The sequence below is a fragment of the Coloeus monedula genome (assembly GCF_965178545.1).
Source record: "Coloeus monedula genome assembly, chromosome: 3".
NCBI lineage: Eukaryota > Metazoa > Chordata > Aves > Passeriformes > Corvidae > Coloeus > Coloeus monedula.
In genome coordinates, this window is record NC_138783.1 from 118,501,069 (window position 1) to 118,515,942 (window position 14,874).

Sequence of the window (14,874 nt, forward strand, 5' to 3'; positions counted from 1 at the left end):
ACATCCCTGATTTAACTGGGATCTGGAGCACAGACGGCTCCTGCCGTGAGGCTCCTCCGTGCAAGCAGCCCAGCTGAGGGAGGATGAGAGCTCAGCTGATTTTTCCTGGGAAGCAGGAGGGAGAGCTGGGCCCCACGGCAGCCAGGAGCCCCTGGGAAGCAGCAGCAGCAGTTAATTTGTGGTCAGACACATTCCTAAATCTGCCTGTGGGACTCGGCTCATTTTTTCCCCGTGTCCAATCTCCTCACACAGAGCTTTAAAAGTCTCAGCAGCTCGTGAGTGAGCTCCGCCTTTGGCTAACAAATGCAGAAGTGGAAAGAAAATCAGAAGCAGGAGCTAGTGCTTGGAGGAGAGCAGAACTGAGGGCTCCCAGGGGGAAGGAGAGACCTGGGAAACTCCCTCATTCCTGTAAAACATCACTGCTGCCAGGCCAAGGGAGCTGTGTACAGCCAAATCCCAGATTTTGGGGCAAAATGTGGTGCTGAGAGGTTTAAAGCCACCATTCCCAAGAGCCAAACCCACATGGAAAATCCACCTGGTTTCATTGGATCCCAGAATCATCAGGGCTGGCAGAGCCCTCCAGGATCACCCAGTGCCACCCCAGCAGCACCAGCAGCACCCCAAAGCCTGTCCCCAAGGGCCACATCCAGACTCCTCCTGAGCACTCCCAGAGACAGTGACTCCAGCACTCCCTGGGCACCTCATCCCAAGGCCTCACCACTCTGGCAGGGAAAAATTGTTTCCAATCTCCAACCTGAGCCTCCCCTGGTGCCATTGGAGGCCATTTCCTCTCCTCCTTTCCCTTGGCACACGGCAGCAGAGCCCGACCCCCCCTCACTGCCCCTCCTGTCAGGGACTTGTGCAGAGCCACAAGGTCCCCCCTGAGCCTCCTTTGCTCCAGCCTGAGCCCCTTTCCCAGCTCCCTCAGCCGCTCCTGGGGCTCCAGCCCCTTCCCAGCTCCATTCCCTGCCCTGGACACGCTCCAGCCCCTCAATGTCCTCTCTGAAGTGAGAGTTTCAGACTCTTCCCTGGATTTGATGGTTCTTTTTCCTTGGAAACCAAGTCCAGTGGAAATGTAGAAAGATAAACGTGGATAACAATCCCTCGGGAGTGATGACCCCTGGATCAGCTGCACCGTGTGGGGGGACAAGCGATTTTGGGGGGTTTGTTTCATTGCCAGGGACTCTGAGGGAATTTACCTGATTCTCTGGGAGAGACAGGGAGCCCATAATCCAACCTGCCCTGGAGAGCAGCTGGATTGCTAATTAATGACCGTGATTAGTGTCAGCCTCTAACTGGTGACAGGAAAAGTGCGGGAGGATGGACTCCCCCCAGTCATTCCCAGGAAAAAGGTGCAGGATTCCTCCTTGTCCTCAGCAGGGCAGCACAGCAGGGATCCCACATCCTCCAGCAGGGATCCCACATCTTTCAGAGGGGCATCCAGCTGCCATTCCCAGGGCTGAGAATGAAGGTGCTGGGGTGGGGTAAGATTTCCAGGGGGAGGGTGGGAATTCCGGGAGTGTGGATGGAGAGGGACACACAGACACAGCCACGTCCCCATAGCAATTCCCAGTGACCCCTGCTCAAAGGTGTCCCCCTCCCTCCTCCAGCCACGGCCCTGCAGTCTGGGCTTTTGAAAAAGGATGAGGGAATGGGTTTGGAGCAGGAATACCAGGGTCATAAGGAATAAACCTGGCTGTTCTTTCCAATGATGGCAAATAAACTGGGAAGTTTCCATCAGTTTTATAGGATACAGACCAGGGCACAGCTGAGGATTTATCCCCTTATTCCTGAAATTTCATTTTTGAAAAAGACAAGGCAAGGAAACAATCGAGCGAGGCTATTTTAGTCCTATTTTTGCCCAAATGTTGGATTTCAGAGCACCAAAACCCTGGCTGGGGTTTAGGAGCTGGTGGGAATTGACCTGATCTCTGTGTCCCCTCTTCCAGAGTACCTGGAAGCACAGGCAGGACATGACCAAATGCCTTTAAAATCCCACGTGCTGGAATGAGGCAGGAGTGAGGATTCATGGAGCCACGGAGGCACCCGGACAAGCCCGGATGAGCCCCAGCCTCGAGCATTTCCCAGCCCCACTTTCCTCCCAGCTTGTTTTCCATGCTGCCAGCCCCGGGACATACAAGGTGGATCGTGTCTCCAAGTGACATTTCCGGTTGAGCCAGGGCTGCTGGCCCGGAGGAAGTGGGATGCAGGAATGTCTGGATGTGACACTGCTCACGTGAGGAGCCCTCACCGGTCATTGGTCATCGGTCACCAGGGACAGCGGCCCCAGGGCCTCGGCCACAGGTGGATCCTGCACGTTATCCCTATGACTCCTCCCAAAAAATCTGGGTCATGCTCTCCTGGCAGGTGTTTGCTGCAGGAATGAACCATTCCCAAGGCTGGGATGCTGAGGGGTGCCCCTTCCCCAACATTCCTCCTGTTCCTCCTCCTCCAAAGTTTCTTGGAGGCAGAATCCTTAAGGATTCCCATGGGCAGGGACACCTTTCCCTATGCCAGGTTGCTCCAAACCCCATCCAAGCTGCCCTTGGACACTTCCAGGGGGATATTTTGAGGCTGCAGAGAGTTAGGCAAGAGCTGAAGGAGATTTGTTAGAGCCGGGAGATATTTTGCACGGAAAATCCCTTCCCAAGACCCTGCCTGGGCAGGGGAAGGATCTGCCCCGTCCTTCTCCTGCTCTCAGTGGTGGCTGAGCCATCTTGGCTTCCCAGGAGATGCCAGGTTGGACAGGGCTTGGAGCACCCTGGGATTGTGGAAGCTGTCCCTGCCCATGGCAGCAGGGTTGGAAATAAATGATCTTTAAGGTCCCTTCCAACCCAAAGCATTCCAGGATTCTGTGGATGGTCAGACCAACTCATGGATCCCATTCCCAGGTTTCTGGTCCCCAGGCCTGGCTCTCTGTGACCTGTTTGTCTCTCCACCCTCAGTGTAGGTGTGAAGAAAAGCTCTGAATCCTCCGGGATTTACACAAAACATTCCCTCAGGCCGAGCCTGCTCCAGGGCTCAGTGGGAACAGCTTGGTCCTGGCACAGCTCAGGGCTCTCTGCACTCCTTCTCAGCTGCATTTTCCTGCAGGAGCCTTGGATATTCCCAATATTCCTCCTCAGCAGTACAGGAGAACTCTGAAAACTCCTTGCACATCCCGTGAAAGAAAAGAGCTGTGTGAGCCAGAGGGTAAAAGAGATGTTATTGGACATTGTACAATGAGGGATTTGGATGATAGAAGTCCCAGGCAGTTCAGTTTGTTTCTTTCTTCCTCTTTTCCCAGCTTTTCCAGCATTTTTTTCCAGCATGATTGGCTCTGAATGCACTCAGCTTCCTCCCCGCTCCAGTATGAGACCTCCACAGCTTTTGCTGCTCTCCTGCCATTCTCAGACTCTCCCTTTGCCACAGAATTCCACTTCTGGCTGCTGCTGTGACCCCACATCACCAGGAGGCTGCCAGGACCTGTCCTGTCCTGCAGAACGTGCTCCAGCCTGCACCTCATCCCTGCCCATCCCTGATCCCTGATCCCCACCACGTGCGGGATCTGCGCAGCCGCGCCAGGGCCTGGCTCGGAGCCACATCCAGGTCCTGCCACTTGTGACTCAGCCCTGGCAGCAAAACTCTGGATATCACCCTTTAATTGTGCCTGGGGAGCAAACATGGAAAAAAAAAATAAATCCCCATTTCTGTGGCCCCGTGTTCACGTTTTGGGCTCGGCTCCAGGCACGCGAGCGCAGCAGTGTCACCGCCAGGACAGAACGAAGGCAGCTGCCACTCCCATCCTGTGCTTCACATCCTGTTTCCACCTCAGGCTGCCCATTACGGAGCCCTTGGCCAAGCCAGCATCACGTTGGGACAGCAAAGGCAGCAGGGGTGGCTGCTGGTGGCACCAGGGCCCGAGCGGTGCCATCCCCGCAGGAGCACGAGAGCCAAGCGGGGAAATGAACGTTAGAGACTGGCACGGCCTGATAAACGCTGGAAATATCCATACAAAGACCTTTTTCCCTCCTGGGTTTCACTCCTGGGCACCATCAGGGATCAGAGGAAGTGGAAGAGGAGGGCACAGAGTTGGAAAAGTTGTGTTTGCTGCCCTGTCACCACAGCTGGGACAGAGGTGCAGCTCTGGTGACGTGTTGGCCCTTCGGGGCATCATTTCTGCTCTGGTGAACTCCTCAAAATCGACCTGGAGTTCCCAAAATCACCACAAAATCCCAGAATGTTTGAGCTGCACCTTAAAGACCATCTCATCCCACGCCTTCCACAGGCAGTTGGGCATTTCTAAATCCGTAGGGATTTGGAACAGCTTGATGGGATCTGCCCAGAAAGTCCCAAAAATGGAAGCAGGAGGCATCAGCAGAGCAGGAATATTTGGGATCTGGGGAAAGATCTGGGTACAGCCACACACGGTGGCCCCAGGCCAGGCCTGGGATGGGTTGTCCCTGACACTGGAATTCCTGGGTTCCTCTTCCCCATCTCCTGAAGATTCCCAGGTAAAATGGGTTTATCTGAGCCACCTGCACTGGGATTTAATGGCTTTCCCCAGAGCAGGCACCGATGCAACTGGTGACCAACTGGGCCCCACTGGTGTGGTCCCTGCAGGAGGTACAGGCTCATCCTCCTCCTTGAATGGGAAATTTAATGGAATAAACCCACAAATACATCTGATAAACACAGCAGGTTGGGACAGCTCTTTTCTCCTTTTTGGAAAATTCCACTATTCTCTGCAAATCCCTAAAAAAATGCCTGTGGATAAATAAAGAGGAGAAGCTGGAGCAGGGAATGCACTGCCTGCCTTGGTTCCCACTGGAGGAACTTCAGGAGGGAAGAGGAAACCTGCCCAGAGCTGGAGAAAGGAAGGTTCCTTCAGAGTTCCTGGTGATTTCTCCATTTCAGTGACTTCTGGGAGTGGAAATGAGGAGCAAAATGCCCATGGAAAAATCCAGGAGAGGATTTAATGTGCACAGGTCGGGTTAAATAATTTGTTATTAAATAAAGGCTCTGTTTCCATTGCCTGTGTTGTGCACTGGGATGTGGATCAGCATCAAATCATGGAATATCCTGAGCTGGAAGGGACCCACAGGATCATTGATCCAAGCCCTGGCCCTGCACAATCCCCAGCAATCCCAGCCTGGGCATCCCTGGCAGCGCTGTCCAAACGCTCCTGGAGCTCTGGCATGAACCACTTTGTTTCTCATCTACTTAATTTATTCAAAATGCCTTTTGTTCTGTCACAATCCTTTCTCCAGGTCAGGATTTGGATGGAAAGGCAGCTGGGCTGGTGGTAAAGAGAGGGATCTCCCTTTTTTGGAGGGAAAGCCAAAAAACAGAAGGAGAACAGAGGGTGGATTTTGGGTGTCAGCCCTGCCCTGGGTAAATCCCAGAGGGTCCCTGAGTGGTGTCCATGCTGCTTTCCCTATTCCTGCACCACAGCTTTTGTACATTAAGGTGAAAAAATAAAAATCTGGGGAGGATTTGATGTTTTATCCCTCAGGGTCCGATCCAGCCCCGAGTCCCCGGGAATGGGGCTGATGGGGGTGGGGGGGGGTGTTCCAGAGGTGGAATGAGAAGGAACTGCCTGCAGGTGCAGGGTTGCTGTGAGATTCTTGTTTGCACCCTTTTCCCAGCTCCCTTTGGCATTGTTGGGTGGGAAGCAGAAAATAAAGCCTTGAGAAAATCCTGCCAGGACAAAAAGTCCTGGAAGTCCCTAAACCTGCCTGGATAAAGAGCACAGGCTGGAGGTTCATGTGCACAACAGCTGCTGAATCAACGCTCCCCTGACAAACCCCTGCTGCCACTGGAGCTGCAGGTCACAAGGAAAAAGGAAATGGAGCTCAGGAGTTGGGAACAATGGGAGAGATCCTCCTGATAGGGCCCCTCGGGCTGGGGAGAGGGGGCAGCTCCTGGGGCTGCAGGCCAGGGATGGTGTTTGCAGGGAACCTGGAGAAGGATGAGCGTGGAAGTGGTGGGAGGGAGGCAGAGGAGCCAGAGCTGGTGGGGCTGTGCCAAAGGAGCATTCCCTGGACAAAAGCTTGGGATCAATCCCTGATCCTCAGGGTTAAATCACAGAATCCCAGGCTGGCCTGGGTTGGGAGGGACCTCAAAGCCCATCCAGTGCCACCCCTGCCATGGCAGGGACACCTCCCACTGTGCCAGGCTGCTCCAAGCCCCAATGTCCAGCCTGGCCTTGGGCACTGCCAGGGATCCAGGGGCAGCCCCAGCTGCTCTGGGCACCCTGTGCCAGGGCCTGCCCACCCTGCCAGGGAACAATTCCTGCCCAATCTCCCATCCAGCCCTGCCCTCTGGCACTGGGAAGCCATTCCCTGGCTCCTGGCCCTCCATGCCTTGGGAATTGTCTCTCTCCAGCTTTCCTGCAGCTCCTTCAGGCCCTGCAAGGCCACCCTGAGCTCAGCCCAAAGCTTCTCCTCTCCAGGCTGAACAATCCCAGCTCTCGCAGCCTTTCCTCCCAGCAGAGCTGCTCCATCCCTCTGCTCATCCTGGTGCCTCCTCTGGCCTCTCTCCAGCAGCTCCACGTCCTCCCTGTGCTGGTCCCAGGGCTGGGGCAGCTCTGCAGGTGGGCTCTCACCTGGGCACAGGGGCACAGGGACACCATCCCAATCCCTTCCCTGCTGCCCACGCTGGGGCTCAGCCCAGGGCATGGGGGGCTCTGGGCTGGGGCAGGTCCAGCTCTCCCAGGGCTGCTCCATCTCCTCATCCCAGCCTGGATTGATCCCAGGGGTTGCCCTGAGTCAAGTGCAGCACTTGGCCTTGTTAAACCTCATGAGATTCCCACGGGGCACTTCTGGAGCTTGTCCAGCTCCCTCTGGATGGTACCTGAGGGCAGCTCCTGCCCCGTTCCCAGTGACCTCCCGCAGCCTCCTGTGCCAGGGTTTGTGCTGCTCCCTGCAGCCATTGCTTGAGAAAGGCTCCGTGGAGGTTCCACATGCCCAGCTGATGGCTCCAGCTGGATCAGGAGATTGGGGAGTGAGTTTGGGGCAGCGATAACAACGTGTAAAACCGAAACAGGATGCCAGAGAAATATTACATAAGATAACAGCAGTTATCAGCTGTAAAGAATGTTCTGCTCACTTCTGATTGCTCCTATCTTCTATTTTTATCAGTTTCCTCCTGCTTGTCTCTGAACAAGTTTCCAGATTTAGCAGGTCTGACCCAGCCAGCTGCAAATAAAGATAGCACTGATAACTCCAAATGACACAGGGAAACTCGCTCCAGACTCACACAGCCTTGGACTGGGAAGGATTTTCCAGCTGGACTGTTAAATCCCAGGGGTTTGATCTCCTATCCCTGCAGCTCTGAGGATTTCTGCTGGTAAAATATAAAAATCCACCTGCTGCAGGTGCAAGTTCTCCACAGGATGGGAGATAAGAGCTTGGAGTTCTCCAGGATGGGGAGGACAAAGGATGAGCCCTCGGTTTGGGCACATCAGGCTACAGAGCTGCCTCAGATCAGCACAGACTTCCTTCCCTGCCTCTGGGCTGCCTGGATAGAAACACCTGGAGTTTTTCCTTGGATATATTTCCTTCAGTGTTGCACTCACCTTTTCTTCCAGCTGGAAGTGGCACCTGCCAGTCCCAAAGCTGAGCCTGCGCCGCTCTCACAGCTCTGTGTGAGTGGATTTATGGTGGGCAGATAAAGCCAGTTTTAAACTGACAGAAGGATTGGATTCGAGATTGGGTTGGCCCAGGGATCCAGGGGCAGCCCCAGCTGCTCTGGGCACCCTGTGCCAGGGCCTGCCCACCCTCCCAGGGAACAATTCCTGCCCAATCTCCCATCCAGCCCTGCCCTCTGGCACTGGGAAGCCATTCCCTGGCTCCTGGCCCTCCATGCCTTGTCCCCAGTCCCTCTGCAGCTCTCCTGGAGCCCCTTTAGGCCCTGCAAGGGGCTCGGAGCTCTCCCTGGAGCCTTCTCTGCTCCAGTTGAACACCCCCAGGTCTCCCAGCCTGGCTCCAGAGCCCTTGGAGCATCTCCATGGCTTCCTCTGGACTCATTCCCACATTTCCATGCTTTTTCCAGGCCCACTGTCATTTTGTGGAGCTGGAGGTGCCACAAAGCCCAGGCTGCCCTCAGCAGGTGCTGCAGGGGGGGATGCTGTGCCCAGCTGGTGCCCAGAGGCTGCGCCGGCATCGCTGCTCCCAACTCCAGAGCCAAACTCGCCCCGGGGGCTGCAAACCACGGGAGTCAACTCGAGGTGAGGAATTTGCTGCTGACATTGCGATATTTGTGCAGATCCCAGCACCTGCCTGGCCCTGGTTAATCGGCTGGAGAGAGGGGACGGCTGAGTGGGTGCCCACTGGGGAGGATCTGCCCCCTTCCCTGAGCCTGTGGAACAGGTCGGGAGGAAAAAACAACATCTGAGGCCATGAGCAGTGCTGGAAATTTGCTTTATTGCTTTGTACAAGTGCAAAAACCATGGGGGGAAAGAGAACTCCATGACTGAAAGGTGCAAGGCCACAGTGGGAATCCACACTGGGCACCGAGGGGTGATGGTGGCACAGCAAAGCTGAGTTATGAGACCTCTCCCCTTTTTTAATTTCAATAAATAAAAAGGCAGAGCTGCTGGAAGAAAAAAGTGGGCTCCAATTAGTGCTGAGCATCAGCCTCCTCACAAATAAACCCCCTGGAGCTAGGAGAATGAAATGATCCCAAATCCCTGAAACACCAGGGCTGGGGGGAGAGCTGCAGGAGGGAGCCCTTGGGACAAGCTTCATTCAAAGGGTTTCATGTCATTGAAGGTTTTAATGTCATTAAATGTTTTCATGTCCTTAAATTAATTAAAGGGTTTAATGTCATTACAGGCAATTTTTGGTGCAAGTTTCAGCAAAGTCCAGGGCCTGGCTCTGCAGCTCCTCTCCCAAGGCGAGTCCTAAACAGCGAGATCCCAAAAGAGCAGTGCCCAAGCTGAGAAATCAACATTTTTCCAAAGCTGGCCTTGGGTTTCCATTCCTCCAGAGGAAAAAGGGACTGGGATAATTAAGCTGCTGGAGATTTTCCAAGCTGCCTCAGACATCTAAAACGTGGATCTTGTCCTCAGCTTGGTGGTAGGCACTGTATAAATATCTTCTAAAAAAAAGCAGCCCTGCGTTTTGCAGTGTCCTGAGTGCTCTGGGAACACAGGCACGGCTGGAATGGTACTTGGATGAAGGTGCAGTGCTAAAGAAGTGCCGGGAACAGGGCTCTGCTGGGATTGCTTCCCCATCCAAGCTCTCTGCCCTCGCCTTGCCTTGGAAGCAGCTGCTCTGCTCTTCTTTCCAGCCTTTCCCACTTCTCTTTCCTCTCCAGCAGCTAAAAATGGGATTTGTATCTGCAGAGCAGCAATAAAATCCCCACTCCTGCCCAGACTGTTGCTTCCTTCATCCCAAACCAGCTCCAAGCCAGCAGAGTTGTTATTTTAAGGAACACAATGTCCAGGGGAGATGGATTTCTGTTGGTGTTGGTGCCACAGCAGCTGAATTTGGCTGCCCTGTCCCTCCAAACCTGGCCTAAGGGAGGAGGGAAAAGGAGGGAAGGGCAGGAAAACCTTGCTGGCATGGATTTTGTGTTGGGTCCTGGGATGGATACCAGGGAGCTGCAGGAGCTGCTCATGGAATCTGAGTTAAGCACAGACATCCCCCGCGTGCGATTGAACAGCAGAAATTATGGAATTGCTCTTCCCAGAGTGGAAATTCCCTTCCCAACCATGGGCTGGCACTCAGGCCTCGTGCAATAATTAACTGGGATTGAAATCTGGGAATGTCACCCACTTCCATGGCACAGACCCCGTGGGCTGCTCAATCTTTGCACACGGATTTTGCTGCCCGGATGGAGCCCCATCCATGGGAAGGAAATGAGGAGTAGCCAGCAAGACCAGCCTGGGAAAGCTGCTAGGAATCAGCATCATGGAATCATTGAGGTTGGAAAAGCTCCCCAAGATCTCTGAGTCCAACCCTTGACCCAACATCAACCCACCACCCAGCAGTCACTGAAGTTTCCCTCCCTCTGCGTTTTTCCACGGAAATATTTTTCAGGAAAAAAAAACGGGAAACCTTTCCTATTATCTTATCCCTAAGAGGGGCATGATTCTGAAGGAAATAGTTCAGCACAGCATTGTACGATTTCTATAATCATCATTCTAGGCTGGACAAAAATGCAAATGATATCTTCCAGCTGCTTTTCCCCCAGAGAATTTGGTCTTTCTTGAAAATGATTGTCTAAGCCATGCTTGGCAATTAACACCTCTGCCCTGTGTTTGGTTCTAATTAGGCCCTAATTAGGTTCTAATTTCACACCGGCAACACCAAGATTTGCCTCTTTAATCAGAGAATCACAGAATGGTTTGGGTTGGAAGGCAGATCAAATTCATCCCATCCCACCCCTGCCATGGGCAGGGACACCTCCCACTGTGCCAGGCTGCTCCAAGCCCCAATGTCCAGCCTGGCCTTGGGCACTGCCAGGGATCCAGGGGCAGCCCCAGCTGCTCTGGGCACCCTGTGCCAGGGCCTGCCCACCCTGCCAGGGCAGGATTTTTCCCCAAAATCCCACCTATCCCTGCCCTCCTCCAGACTGAGGCCCTGTCTCAGTAGGTGAAGCTGATGAGTCCATGATATTCCGTGTGTATCCCGCTGTTGGCCTCACAGTGATTCCAAGAAGATTCCGGTGCCGGGCGCTGGGGCACCACTGGGATATCCCAGATCCATCAGCTTCACCATCGCTGCTTCTTCAGCCTGGCCCAGGCCTGTGGCTCTGCAGAAGGGCCAGCAGCTCCCCGGCCCACAGCAGGCATCGCTCACATCGTCCCCGTGCCATGCACAACCCTTTCCCCCCTTTCCCTAGGAAGATTTCTCCTCAGGGATCTTTGTGCCCGGCTGCTCCACGGCCAGCTGGTTCTCCAGGACACAGCAGAGCTTGTAATTCTCGATGACCTTGGCCTGGAAGTACTCCCTGTCCCTCTTGTGCCAGGCGTCGGTGGCGATGTAGGTGTTGTAGGGGTCGCAGGGCCCCTCGAGGCGCCGCGCCCGCAGGTTGGTCACCATCACCCCCACGGTGAAGAAGCCGAACAGCCCCACCATCAGCAGCACGTAGATGATCTCCAGGTTGTTGCTGGCGCTCCTCACCTGCGAAGGAGCCGAGCTGTTGGTCTGCTCCAGGTAGTCCTGGAGCAGTTTGGACAGGAGCAGGTTCAGCGCCGTGTTGTTCGACAGCACCAACATTTTGATTTCCTGTCCTTGGCACCTCTTCCTTCCTTTGGCTGGAAAAGGGTAAAAATCAGGGGATGGCATCAGAAAGAGATGGGATTTCCTCTGTCTCCCTTTCCTGGTTCCCCTCCTCAGTGAGGGATTTACCTCAGAGCCTGGATGGACCTGGAGAGCCCCTCTCAGCTCCCGTTTGCAACCCAGCGAGGGCTGAGTCCATCCCAACCAACACCTTCAAAGCACCCTCGGACTCTGCAGACTCTGTCACAGTGTGGAGCTGTCACAGACCTCACCCCAACCTCCCTGCTGGTATTTAAAGTCCAGGACTCACCCAGAGCCCCCCAGGCATGAGGGGCTTCTGATCTCTGCTCCCAGAGAGGGACAGGGACAGCACCCGGGGAGCAGCTGGAGCCGGGCCAGGGCAGGGTTAGGTTGGATTTTAGGGAAAGGTTCTTCCCCCAGAGGCTGCTGGGCACTGCCCAGGCTCCCCAGGGAATGGGCACGGCCCCGAGGCTGCCAGAGCTCCAGGAGCAGGAAATGGTGACACCCAGAAGCAGCTGGAAGCCCAAAGCCTCCCAGGCACAGCCTCTGCTCTGGCAGTCTCACACAAGAAGCTGAAGGGTCCTTTTCCCTTTCCAATGGCATCTGTAAATCACTTAAGAAGAGGAATCCTGTCAGCACTGCATTCCCAAATCCTCAGCAGCCAGGTAACATCAAATCATAAAATCATAGAATCATTTGGGGTTGAGAAGGACCTCAAAGCCCACCCAGTGCCAGCCCTGCCATGGCAGGGACACCTCCCACTGTCCCAGGCTGCTCCAAGCCCCAATGTCCAGCCTGGCCTTGGGCACTGCCAGGGATCCAGGGGCAGCCCCAGCTGCTCTGGGCACCCTGTGCCAGGGCCTGCCCACCCTGCCAGGGAACAATTCCTGCCCAATCTCCCATCCAGCCCTGCCCTCTGGCACTGGGAAGCCATTCCCTGCCTCCTGGCCCTCCTGCCCTTGGAAATTGTCTCTCTCCCGTTTTCTTGCAGCTCCATCCAAGACCAGGCTGGACATTGGGGCTTGGAGCAGCCTGGGACAGTGGAAGGTGTCCCTGCCCATGGCAGGGGTGGCACTGGATGGGCTTTGAGATCCCTCCAACCCAAGCCATTCTGGGATTCTCTGATTTTATGACCTGTCCCTGATCTCTTCAACACCCAAATCCCCACAGCCATGGGCTGCCAGAGCTGCAAAAGCCATTCCAGGAGCCACTTCCCGGAGCTGCTGAGTCTGATCCTGGCTGGGTGTGGAGAGAGGCCAAGCTGAGCCTCTGGAGACCTCTGGTGCCTGTTCGGGTGCTGAGGCCATCGGGAATGTCCCAGCAGAGCCACAGGTTGACTTTGGGCTCCAAACACAGGGAACTGCAGCTAGATCTGGCTGCACATGGAGAATGGCAGGGCTGACTGACACGCAGCTGCTTCCCAACAAAGGCAGAGCACAACAGCTCTGTCTGCTCCAAAGGAGCCTGGAGCCTGCTCCCAGAGCCTGGAGCCTGCTCCCAGTGGAGGGCACCCAGCCCAGTGGGCACCTCCAGCTTCAGCCCAGCCCTTCCTGCCCTGTCTGAGCTGGGCTTATCTCCAGCAGCTCAGCTGCAGAGGAGCAGGTGCTGCCAGAGGCTGCTGGTGCCACCAGGGTTTAAAACGGAAGAGGGAATTTTCTGTCCTGGAATGCACCTCGAAGTTGTGACACTCAGCTTTGGAGCTCAGTGGGAATTTTGTCCGCGAGCATTTGGGTGCTGGAGAGAGGCCAGAGGAGGCAGCAGGATGAGCAGAGGGATGGAGCAGCTCTGCTGGGAGGAAAGGCTGCGAGAGCTGGGATTGTTCAGCCTGGAGAGGAGAAGCTTTGGGCTGAGCTCAGGGTGGCCTTGCAGGGCCTGAAGGAGCTGCAGGAAAGCTGGAGAGAGACAATTCCCAAGGCATGGAGGGCCAGGAGCCAGGGAATGGCTTCCCAGTGCCAGAGGGCAGGGCTGGATGGGAGATTGGGCAGGAATTGTTCCCTGGCAGGGTGGGCAGGCCCTGGCACAGGGTGCCCAGAGCAGCTGGGGCTGCCCCTGGATCCCTGGCAGTGCCCAAGGCCAGGCTGGACATTGGGGCTTGGAGCAGCCTGGCACAGTGGGAGGTGTCCCTGCCATGGTTTGTGTTGGAATGGGATGAACTTTAAGGTCCCTCCCAACCCAAACCATTCCATGGTTCCATGAAAACTGATTCTTCGCTGCCTCTATTTCTCTCCCCTGCTGAGGTTTAAATGTGACATTTATCCCACAAGGAGAGGTGGATGTGAGCTGACAGATTTTAACACCATTTTCTCAGCTCTCCCAAACCAAAGCACCTCTATTTTAATTCCCACCGAGCAAACATCTCCAACCCGCTCTCCTGTTGCTGCCAAAAGCATCAGCAACCAGCTCCAGGAACCCAGGCAGCCTGGGGGAACACTCACCTTCAGAAAACACAGCTCTATCACAACTTCTTGTGGTGTGATGACACAGGAATAAAGCCTGTGCTACTCTCAGAGCAAAAACCAGCACAGCACACCACGCACCTCCCAAAATTTCTGCCTTCCAAATGTTCTGGTGCTTCTCCACCACCACAAAGGATCCACTGACCTCCCTGGCTGGTTTCCCTGCCATTCCTTCAGGGATGAGTAGGTCGGACACCGTTCTTCGTTGCACAAGGCAGCCCCATTTCCTCGCTCCAGCTCCCGGGAATTTTGCAACCGAGCGGCATCCAGGGCACTGCTCCGAGCTGGGACAGCTGCACATCCCAGGGGGGGATCTGCAGCTCTGGGATCTGCAAACACCTCCTGTGGCCCCCAAAACACCTCCTGCAGCCCCCACATGTCTGGGGCAGATCTGCAGCCTCTCCCTACCTGTCCAGGCCGTCCTTCAGTGCTCACCTGGGCGACACCTCAGCTCCTGGGGTGGCTTTAAAAAGCAGCCCCTGTGCAGTGGGGGACACCAAATTCTCCCCAAACTCCTCACTTTTCTTAGATCAAAAGCCAGGAATTCAATTTTCTTGCACACTGTATGTACATCCCACAGATGTTCTGCCGCAGAAAACGCAGCAATCCTCCCTAAAAAACATCCAGCCGCGTTTATCCCCCGGGATGCAGCTGCCTCGGGATTGCTCCCAGCCCGAAGGAGCAAACACTGGCACGGCTGGAACAGCAAACAAACCCTGGCAGCAGAGCCCCAGCTCCTGCTCCTCCATCAGTTCAGCTCTGCTGAGCTCCCAGGCTCCTGGAGCTTCCCACTTTTCCGCCACCCCCGCTCTCATCCCGGAGCGCCCGCACAGACCTGGCGGGTGCAGGGCTGCAGCCCCTCCTGGGGAAGGAGAAGTGGGAAGATGCCAGCTCTGGAAAAGCCCCTGGATGGTGGGTGTGAGGGGCTGAGCGGCTGCTGCTGCTGCGGGGAGCAGCCCGGCTGTCAGTGGCCCGTCCCGGCTCGGCGCAGGAGGTGAGAGCGAACAGGGAAACTCCCGGGCACGGCAGGGAGGGAGGGAGGGAGGGCAGAGCCCCGGGGCCGCCAGGGCCGGGCCCGCTGCAGGTGCCCAGGTGGGAGGTGCTGAGGGGGCACAGCAGCTCCCGGCACGGGAAACGTGGAGCCAGAGGCAGAGCAGCACAGGAGAGAGGGAATCATGGAATATCCT

General features: G+C 55.6%; 1 protein-coding gene across 1 annotated transcript; it reads right to left on the reverse strand.

The window, feature by feature from the left end:
• Positions 1-10,826: 10,826 nt before the first annotated feature.
• On the reverse strand, positions 10,827-11,207 carry KCNE1 (potassium voltage-gated channel subfamily E regulatory subunit 1; the record flags this gene model as incomplete). The annotated part of the gene is made up of 1 exon (XM_082277657.1): positions 10,827-11,207. One exon carries the CDS (start codon positions 11,205-11,207, stop codon positions 10,827-10,829), a length of 381 nt encoding a protein of 126 aa, XP_082133783.1.
• Between the last annotated feature and the right edge of the window lie 3,667 nt (positions 11,208-14,874).